The 10,473-nt window shown below is 52.2% G+C and overlaps 1 protein-coding gene across 1 annotated transcript; it reads right to left on the reverse strand.

Annotated features, from left to right (window-relative positions):
- Nucleotides 1–133: 133 nt before the first annotated feature.
- Nucleotides 134–2,867, reverse strand: TMEM160 (transmembrane protein 160). Its single transcript, XM_024237231.3, has 3 exons — nt 2,622–2,867; nt 848–940; nt 134–480 (listed from the first exon to the last, which is right to left on the reverse strand). Exons 1-3 carry the CDS (start codon nt 2,827–2,829, stop codon nt 215–217), a joined length of 567 nt encoding a protein of 188 aa, XP_024092999.1. The 5' UTR covers nt 2,830–2,867; the 3' UTR covers nt 134–214.
- Nucleotides 2,868–10,473: the final 7,606 nt, after the last annotated feature.

Below are 10,473 nucleotides of genomic sequence, written 5' to 3' on the forward strand. Positions count from 1 at the left end.
CTGTGAACTCCTCTGTCCATTTCTGTCTCCCCCGGGTCCTCGCCTCCCTCTCCCTCCACTCGCCCTCCTGCCTCTCCAGTTAGTCCACTCCTCGCCGCCCTTCCCCAAGGAACACGAACCAGCACTCTGCATCTGGAGGAGGGGAGGTCAGGTTTAATGTCCCAGTCCTCGGGCGCTGTAGTACAGCGCCTGCCAGGCCCCACGGCCGTGTCGCTCACTCGGGTGGTGGCCGACCCGCCTCATCAGGGCCTTCCGCGGAGGCCGTCCCGTCGTCCTCGGGCACCAGCTCCACGTCCAGCTCCAGCTGCCCCATGTAGAGGCCCACGGCGCACGCCCAGAGCAGGCTGGCGGCCAGCACTGCGCCCACGCCCACGGCCGCGCCCCCCAGCGTCAGCTGCATGGGCCCTCGCAGCGCCGCCAGGCCCACAGCGTACGAGGCGCTGCCCCACACCACGCACAGGCCGCCCAGCAGGAAGAAGCCTGCGGGAGAGGCAGGGTAGCAACAGGGCCAAGGTCGGGGAATGAAAAGGTATCCCGGGGTATGGGGGATGGTCTGGGAGCAAAGCCAGGGTTGAGGAGACAGGAACAGAGGCAGGGCCGTGCCAGGGACTAGACAGCATCTTTGAGAATCAGATCGGAGGGGCGGGGACCATAGCCATGTCCTGGGCCACCCATTCAGATGGACCTAGTGCCTATGGGAGGGGTGTCTTCTGGTGGGGGAAGAATGGGGGTTCTATACTTACTACTGGGAGTGGGATGGGGCGGGGGAGTCTACCCTCACCAGGGCAGGTGGTAGGGGCTCTGCATTCTCTGGTTCCCTGGGGCGAGGGGAGGGGTCTGCACTCACCATATGCTGCTTCCCGACCCATGTCACTCTGCATAAAGGAGATGACCCCGATGCCCGATGCCAGGAGGCCATTGCGGAACCAGGAGAGGAAGGCTGGAGGGAGGGGGACATGGGAAGATTAACATCACCCCCAACCCTACCTCCTCAATCCCCACTGCCCAGTCAAACTGAGGGGCCTCCCTTCAGCTCACCCCAACCCATCCAGCCACAAGGCAAGCCCATCCCAAATCCTCACCTCTTCCAGGAAGCCCCTCACCTAACCATATCCCCTCACAACCTCTCTGGCCTCCACCTCAGTGCCCCTCTCCCCCAAACTCTGTAACACTGAGGATTCAAGGGCTGGGTGCGGTGGCTCACGCCTGTAATCTCAGCACTTTGGGAGGCCAAGGCAGGCGGATCATGAGGTCAGGAGTTTGAGACCAGCCTGGCCAACATAGTCAAACCCTGTCTCTACCAAAAATGTTAAAATTAGCAGGTTGTGGTGGCACGTGCCTGTAGTCCCAGCTACTCAGGAAGCTGAGGGAGGAGAATCACTTGAATCCGGGAGGCAGAGGTTGCAGCGAGCCAAGATCACGCCACTGCACTCCAGCCTGGGCGACAGAGCGAGACTCCGTCTCAAAAAAATAAAGGATTCAAGATAGTCCCTGCAGAATGTGGAGGACAATCTAGGGGCAAAGTTGCAGAACCTCCATCTGAGGAGTTATCTTGGCCAAACCCCTCCCTCTACGTGTACCCCCACGGCCTGCCCACTCACTTCTTTCTCAGAACTCTGGGACAAACTGTTTCCTAACCCAGGTCGCTCTTCAGCCTCGCCCTTCCTTTCCTTCAAATACCGCCATCTCCTACAGAGTATGGCCTGGGCCAATCCCATCCACCTCTGTCCCCATTCACGTTCTTTACAAACAGCCCACCACACCCTATATCTAGATGCCCGGTCCTGGCCCGGTGAGGTGGCTCACACCTATAATCCCAGCACTTTGGGAAGCCAAGGCAGGAGGATTGTCTGAGCCCAAGAGTTCAGACCAGCCTGGGCAACAAAGCAAGACCCCCTCTCTACATAAATTAAAATAGTTGGGCGCGGTGGTGTATGCCTGTAGCTCCAGCTAAGCAGGAGGCTGAGGCAAGAGGATAGCTTGAGCCCAGGAGTTCAAGGCTGCAGTGGGCTACGATTGTGCCACTGCGCTCCAGCCTGGGTGACAGGGCAAGACACTGTCATTAAAAAAATAAAATAAAATAAAAAAAATACATGGCCAGTCCGCTCCATTCTGGACCTCGCCTCCGTCACAAGCCCCGCCCTCTGCAGCCTAGATCACCTCCCCCTCCAATCAGCAGAGAGCTTTTTCCCGATTGGTTGTCCCCTCCTCCAATCCTGAACTTCCCCCTCTTCTGCGGGGATCCACACTCCCGCTCTCTGCACGGTGGTGGCCTCTGCAATCGGGACGGACCCATCTTGTACCCAACTCCACAGACCCTAAGCTCTCCCTGGAAGCCACTCTCCCCACGGCAGGCGCGATTCTACGAGGCTGCCTCTCGCAACCCTACCACCCCCTCCAATCCCTACGGCGCCCCGTTACCCGGGGTCCTCGTCCTCCCCGCAAGCCCATCCTCTCTGCAGGCACCTGCGCTCTTGCAGTCTGCGCTTCCGTGCGCTCACAAGCCCTTCTCGGAGCCGAGCCCGGGCCCCGTTTCCTGCAGAAGCCCCCGCCCCATCGAGGTCCCACGCGCGCCCGGGACCCCCGTCCCATCCGCACCGCCCCCACCCCCAGCCACCGACCTGTCTCGTGCGCCTTTCGGAGGAGCCAGGCGTCCGCACGATCCAGCTCGGACACTGGGGGCGGCGAAGCCCCGGCGCGGGGACCGTGGCCGGGGGCGAAGGACCCCCGGGCGCCCCCGCTCCGGGGCCGCTGAGGCGGCAGTAGCGACCTCCGGAAGCGGAGACGGGCCAGGCGAGCGGCCCGAGCCCACCACCAGCCGCCTCCCATGATTCGCACTACGGCCGCCACGCGCCGTACCGCCCCACTGGCCTCCGGTAGGTTGCAACCCATGTCACTCAGGATGAATGGCTTACCCATTGGCTATGCACTCGCCACTCAGGTCCGGCGTGAACTGTCCATTGGTCGGAATGGTAGTGATTCCCTTCTCTGTCATCTGGGCCGGTAGTGCGCGTCCCTCCTTGATTTTGTCACTGGACTACGAATCCCAGCGATCATTGCGCTCGGGGAAAGCCGATCTTCAGAAGTCGCAGGCGAGATGTCTGCTGGGACTTGTAGTTTTAATTTTTTTTAACGGAGTAATGCTGAACACCTACTGTAGTTGTTTCTTAGTTTTCTTTCTTTCTTTTTCTTCTTTCTTTTTCCCTCCCTCCCTCCTTCCCTCCTTCCTTCCTTCCTTTTCTTTTTTTCCCCGCCCCGAGACCGAGTCTTGATCTGCCGCCCAGGCTGGAGTGCAGTGGTGCGATCTCGGCTCACTGCAATCTCCGCCTCCCGGGTTCAAGCGATTCTCCTGCCTCAGCCTCCTGAGTAGCTGGGATTATAGCCATGCGCCACCACGCCCAGCTAATTTTTGTATCTTTAGTAGAGACAGGGTTTCACCATGTTGGCCAGGCTGGTCTCGAACTCCTGACCTCAAGTGATCCAACCGCCTCGGCCTCCAAAAGTGCTGGGATTACAGGCGTGAGCCACCGTGCCCGGCCAGGTCTGTCTCTTTAAGACAGATTTGTTTTCTCTGCCCTAACCCATTCTGGGATTCAGCTTTGCCTTCTCTCATCAGCATAAACCATTTCACTAGCCAGGAATGTGAAAAATGCGTCTGGAATATTTTCAATTTGCACTTAATCCCATTTAAAGCTTCACATTCATTGCAAGCCTGCAGGCTATGCAGTGCAGTCCATTTGAACTCCCTCCTCAAGTTTAACCCCCTTGCTAGCTCCCCTACTTTTCCTCTTCATAAAATCCAAGCCCCGGCCGGGCACGGTGGCTCACATCTGTAATCCCATCACTTTGGGAGGCTGAGGCGGGTAGATCACCAGATCAGGAGTTCGAGACCAGCCTGACCAACATGGTGAAACCTCGTCTCTACTAAAAATACAAAAATAAGGCATGGTGGCAGGCACCTGTAATCCAGCTACTTGTGAGGCTGAGGCAGGAGAATCATTTGTTTCATGCGCGTCCGTGTAAAGAGACCACCAAACAGGCTTTGTGTGAGCAACATGGCTATTTATTTCACCTGGGTGCAGGTGGGCTGAGTCCAAAAAGAGAGTCAGCAAAGGGTGGTGGATTATCATTAGTTCTTATAGGTTTTGGGATAGGCAGTGAAGTTAAGAGCAATGTTTTGCCGGCAGGGGTGGATCTCACAAAGTACATTCTCAAGGGTGGGGAGAATTACGAAGAAGCTTCTTAAGGGTGGGGGAGATTACAAAGTACATTGATCAGTTAGGGTGGGGCAGGAACAAATCACAATGGTGGAATGTCATCAGTTAAGGCTATTTTTACTTCTTTTGTGGATCTTCAGTTACTTCAGGCCATCTGGGTGTATACGTGCAAATCACAGGGGATGCGATGGCTTGGCTTGGGCTCAGAGACCTGACATTCCTGCCTTCTTATATTAATAAGAAAAATAAAACAAAATAGTGTTGAAGTGTTGGGGCGGCGAAAATTTTTGGGGGGTGGTATGGAGAGAGAGAATGGGCGATGTTTCTTGGGGCTGCTTCAAGCGGGATTAGGGGTGGCGTGGGAACCTAGAGTGGGAGAGATTAAGCTGAAGGGAGGTTTGGTGGAAAGGGGTGATATTGTGGGGATGTAAGAAGAAACATTTGTTGTATAGAATGATTGGTGATGGCCTGGATATGGTTTTGGATGAATTGAGAAACTAAATGGAATAAGAGGAGAAAAACGGGTATAAAAGGTCTAAGAATTGGGAGGACCTAGGACATCTGATTAGAGAGTTCCTAAGGAGATTCAGCATAGTCCTGCCAGCAAAGATTATTTATTTACTTCAAGAGTTAAGAGTGGCGGTTTGGGGATAGCATGAGGAGATATCAGCTGTGATGGCTTGGAGAAACAGTGTAAACCGGCAGTGTAAACAAGAGCAGGGCATGTATGAGTAGTTGAGAACGGAGAATAGGAGTATGACTAGATAGAAAATAATAGGGATGACAAGTTTTTTTGGGGCACAGTCTAAGTTGGACCGGTGTCTGGAATGAGACTGGGGCCTAATAAAAAGGAGCTCAAATGGGCTGTACCTTGTAGCAGTCCGAGGACAGGCCTGAATTCTGAGAAGCGAAAGTGGTAAAAGTATTGTCCAGTCCTTTTTAAGTTGGTGGCTGAGCTTGGTGAGGTGTGTTTTTAAAAGACCTTTAGTCCGTTCTACTTTTCTTGAAGACGGAGGACCGTAAGGGATATAAAGGTTTCACTGAATACTAAGAGCCTGAAAAACTGCTTGGCTGATTTGACTAATAAAGGCTGGTCTGTTATCAGACTGTATAGAGGTGGGAAGGCTAAACTGAGGAATTGTGTCTGACAGAAGGGAAGAAATGACTGCGGTGGCCTTCTCAGACCCTGTAGGAAAGGCCTTTACTTATTCAGTGAAAGTGTCTATTTAGACTAAGAGGTATTTTAGTTTCCTGACTCAGGGCATGTTGAGTAAAGCTAATTTGCCAGTCCTGGGTGGGGGCAAATCCTCGAGCTTGATGTGTAGGGAAGGGAGGGGGCCTGAATAATCCCTGAGGAGCAGTAGAATAGCAGATGGAACACTGAGAAGTTATTTCCTTGAGGATAGATTTCCACGATGGAAAGGAAATGAGAGGTTCTGAGAGGCGGGCTAGTGGCTTATACTATAGCATAACCTGCCTTTGCTGGTGTGTGGCGATTAGGCCTGGTGGAACCGCCATCAGTAAATCAAGCATGATCAGAGTGAGGAACAGGAAAGAAGGAAATATGGGGAAATGGGGTGAATATCAGGTGGATCAGAGAGATACAGTCATGGGGGTCAGGTGTGGTATCAGGAATAATGTGGGAGGCCAGATTGAAGTCCAGGTCAGGAACAATGGTAATTGTGGGACTTAACAAAGAGTGAGTACAGCTGAAGGAGCCGGGGAGCAGAAAGTATATGCGTCAGGTATGAGGAAGAAAATAGATTTTGGAAGTTATGAGAAATGTAGAGAGTGAGTTGAGCATAGTTTGCGATTTTTAAGGCCTCTAAAAGTATTAAAGCAGCAGCAGCCGCTGCACGCAGACGTGAGGGCTAGGCTAAAACGGTAAGGTCAAGTTGTTTGGACAGAAAGGCTACAGGGTGCGGTCCTGGCTCTTGTGTAAAAATTCTGACCGCACTAACCATGCCTAGGAAGGAAAGGAGTTGTTGTTTTGTAAGGGATTGAGGTTTGGGAGATTAATCGGACACGATCAGCAGGGAGAGCGCATGTGTGTTTATGAGAATTATGCCGAGATAGGTAACAGATGAGGATGAAATTTGGGCTTGACTGAAGTAATGGGGGCTGTCTGTGAAGCCTTGCGGCAGTGCAGCCTAGGTAAGTTACTGAGCCTGATGGGTGTTGGGGTCAGTCCAAGTGAAAGCGAAGAGAGGCTGGGGTGAAGGGTGTAAAGGAATAGTAAAGAAAGCATGTTTGAGATCCGGAACAGAATAATGGGTTGTGGAGGGAGGTATTGAGGATAGGAGAGTATATGGTTTTGGCACCAGGAGGTGGATAGGCAAAACAATTTGGTTGATAAGGCACAGATCCTGAACTAACTTGTAAGGCTTGTCGGGTTTTCGGACAGGTGAAATGGGGGAATTGTAAGGGGAGTTTATAGGCTTTAAAAGGCCATGCGGTAGCAGGAGAGTGGTAACAGGCTTTAATCGTTTCAAAGCATGCTGTGGGATGGGATATTGGCATTGAGCAAGGTAAGGTGATTAGGTTTTAATGAGATGGTAAGGGGTGCATGATCTGTCGCCAAGGAGGGAGTAGAGGTATCTTATACTTGTGGGTTAAGGTGGGGGGATACAAGAGGAAGATGCAAAGGAGGCTTTGGATTGGGAAGAAGGGCAGCAATGAGATGTAGCTGTAATCCAGGAATAGTCAGGGAAGCAGATAATTTAGTTAAAGTGTCTCGGCCTAATAAGGGAACTGGGCAGGTGGGGATAACTAAAAGGAGTGCTTAAAAGAGTATTGTCTAAGTTGGCACGAGAGTTGGGGAGTTTTAAGAGGTTTAGAAGCCTGGCCGTCAATACCTACAACAGTTATGGAGGCAAGGGAAACAGGCCCTAGAAAAGAAGGTAATGTGGAGTGGGTAGCCTCCATATTGATTAAGGGGACGGACTTACCCTCCACTGTGAGAGTTACCTAAAGTTCGGCGTCCGTGATGGTCTCCGGGGCTTCCGAGGCGATCAGGCAGCGTCAGTCTTCAGCCGCTAAGCAGAGAAGGAGTCAGTCAGAGAGCCTTGGGCCAGAGTTCCAGGGGCTCTGGGAGTGGCTGCCGGGTGAGTTGAACAGTCCGATTTCCAGTGGGGTCCCGCACAGATGGGACACGGCTTAGGAAGAATCCTGGGCTGCAGGCATTCCTTGGCCTGGTGGTCAGATTTCTGGCACTTGTAGCAAGCTCCTGGGGGAAGAGGTTCTGGAGGAATGCCTGGCTGCTGCGGTTCAGGCGTTTGGAAGTTCTTGCGTGCTGGAGATGTGGCTGGGGTTTGTCTCACAGTGGAGGCAAGGAATTACAACTTTTTTTTATTATTGTACGCCTTGAAGGTGAGGTTAATTAAGTCCTGTTGTGGGGTTTGAGGGCCAGATTCCAATTTTTGGAGTTTTATTTAATGTCGGGAGCAGATTGGGTAATAAAATGTATATTGAGAATAAGATGGCCTTTTGACCTTTTAGGGTCTAGGGCTGTAAAGCATCTCAGGGTTGCTGCCAAACCAGCCATGAACTGGGCTGGATTTTTATATTTGATGAAAAAGAGCCTAAACGCTATCTGATTGGGATAAAGAAAAAGGAGCATTAACCTTGACTATGCCTTTAGCTCCAGCCACCTTTTTAAGAATACATTGCTGGGCAGGTGGGGAAGGGCTAGTCACCGAACGAAACTGTAAGCCAGACCGGGTGTGAGAAGGGGAGGTAATAAAAGGATTATAGGGTGGAGGAGCAGAGGCTGAGGAAGAATTGGGACCTAGCTTGGCCTGGCGAGGAGGGGAGAGGTCAGATGGGTCTGTAGAAAAGGAAGATTAGAAAGACTCAGCAACGCTTGGGGTTGGGACCGAGGGGACAAGTGGGAGGGAAAGAAGGAGGATTTGGGTTGAGTTGCATTGGGAACAGAGACTAGGAAGGGACTGATGTGTAAAAGAATGCCTGGACATCAGGCACCTCAGACCATTTGCCCACTTTTCAACAAAAATTATTTAGGTCTTGTAGGATGGAGAAATCAAAAGTGCTGTTTTCTGGCCATTTAGAGCCATTGCCAAGTTTGTATTGGGGCCAAGCGGTGTTGCAGAAGAAAATAAGGTGTTTAGGTTTTAGGTCAGGTGTGAGTTGAAGAGGTTTTAAGTTCTTGAGAACACAGGCTAAGGGAGAAGAAGGAGGAATGGAGGGTGGAGGTTGCCCATAGTGAAGGAGGCAAGCCCAGAGAAAAGAGAGTGTAGAGACATGGAGGGAAGGGGTTCGGGGGTTCTTACCCTCCAGAAAAAGTGGGAAAGGGGTCAGGGTGCAGAAATAAGGGATTGGGGGTTCTTGCCCCCTAGAAAAGGCGGAGAAGGGGTAGAGACACAGAGAGAAGGGGTTGGGGTACTTGCCCCTCCCCCAGAAAAGCGGGACTTGCCACTAAGGGTGAAAGACCAAGGCAGGCGTCCCTGCGTGGTCTGACACCTCTGAAACGTGGGTGAATAATCAGAGAGGTGTCCCTGCAATGATTAAACACCAAGGGAAGGCTGCCTTCCCAGTCTGTGACCGGCGCCGGAGTTTTGGGTCCACGGATAAAACGTGTCTCCTTTGTCTCTACCAGAAAATGAAAGGAACTGAAATTAAGAGAAGGGAGAGATTGAAGTGTGGCGCCAAGATTGAAAGGAGAAAGAGATTGAGGGATAGTGAGGGAGGTTGGAGAAGAGAGTAAAAAGAGGCCACTTACTGGATCTGAAATTGGTGAGATGTTTCTTGGGCTGGTCGGTCTGAGGACCTGAGGTGGTAGGTGGATCTTTTCTCATGGAGCAAAGAGCAGGAGGACAGGGGATTGATCTCCCAAGCGAGGTCCCCTAATCTGAGTCATGGCACCAAATTTCATGCACGTCCGTGTGAAGAGACGACCAAACAGGCTTTGTGTGAGCAATAAAGCTGTTTATTTCACCTGGGTGCAGGGGGGCTGAGTCCGAAAAGAGAGTCAGTGAAGGGAGATAAGGGTGGGGCCATTTTATAGGGTTTGGGTAGGTAAAGGAAAAAGGGGGGTTGTTCTCTGGCGGGCAGGAGTGGGGGTCACAAGGTGCTCAGTGGGGGAGCTTTTGAGCCAGGATGAGCCAGGACAAGGAATTTCACAAGACAATGTCATCAGTTAAGGCAGGAACAGGCTATTTTCACTTCTTTTGTGGTGGAATGTCATCAGTTAAGGCAGGGCAGGGCATATTCACTTGTTTTGTGATTCTTCAGTTACTTCAGGCCATCTGGGCGTATACGTGTAAGTCACAGGGGATGCGATGGCTTGGCTTGGGCTCAGAGGCCTGACAAGACTGAACTAGGGTTGGGATTGTGTGACAAGCTGGTCTTTATCAACCGTGTCTGTGTCCACGGCATCGTTGTGTCGCGATCGTGCTCCTCCTAGGTCAGAACTTACAGTGGGAGTTTGGGAGGCTGAAGCGGGTGGATCACCTGAAGTCAGGAGTTCAAGACCAGCCGGGCCAACATGGTGAAATCCTGGCTCTTTACAAATACAAAAATTAGGGTGGGCACGGTGGCTCTCGCCTGTAATCTCTGCACTTTGGGAGGCCAAGGCAGGCGGATCACTGAGGTCAGGGGTTCGAGACCAGCCTGGCCAACAAGATGAAACCCCATCTCTACTAAAAATACAAAACAATTAGCTGGGTGTTGTGGCGGGCACCTGTAATCCCTGGCTACTCAGGAGGCTGAGGCAGGAGAATTGCTTGAACCTGGGAGGTGGAGGTTGCAGTGAGCTGAGATTGTGCCACTGCACTCCAGCCTGGGTGACAGAGCAAGAATCAGAAAGCCTGACTCCAGTGGGGGTAATTGGATCTCAGGGTGGCAGGGACCAAGTGACCAAACTTAATGACCAAAGGCAAGGTGGGTGTGGTTACCGCTTGCACAGCAGAGTCAGAGAGGCCGCCAGAGTGCTATGACTTGGCCAGGCGGTGGCTCATGCCAGTAATCCCAACACACTGGGAGGCCCAGGTGGGAGAATCTCTTAAGGCCAGGAGTTCGAGACTAGCCTGGGCAACATAGTGAGACCTGTCTCTACAAAAAATTTAAACAATTAGCCAGATGTGATGGTGCAGGCCTGTGGTCCCAGCTACTCGGGAGGCTGAGGCAGGAGGATCACTTGAGCCCAGGAGGTCGAGGCTGCAGTGAGCTGTGATTGTGCCACTGCACTCCAGCCTGGGCAATAGAATGAGACCCTATCTCTAAAGATAATACATTTTTA

This window comes from Pongo abelii, chromosome 20, assembly GCF_028885655.2.
Source record: "Pongo abelii isolate AG06213 chromosome 20, NHGRI_mPonAbe1-v2.0_pri, whole genome shotgun sequence".
In the NCBI taxonomy this organism is placed as follows: domain Eukaryota; kingdom Metazoa; phylum Chordata; class Mammalia; order Primates; family Hominidae; genus Pongo; species Pongo abelii.

Excerpts from the sequence above, each read along its gene's own strand:
- TMEM160 (XM_024237231.3), bottom strand. The coding sequence starts at position 2,829 with ATGGGAGGCGGCTGGTGGTGGGCTCGGGCCGCTCGCCTGGCCCGTCTC. Across the intron at positions 941-2,621 it reads CCGAAAGGCGCACGAGACAG|CCTTCCTCTCCTGGTTCCGC; the intron begins GTCGGTGGCTGG and ends CCCTCCCTCCAG. Across the intron at positions 481-847 it reads GGGTCGGGAAGCAGCATATG|GCTTCTTCCTGCTGGGCGGC; the intron begins GTGAGTGCAGAC and ends CCTCTCCCGCAG.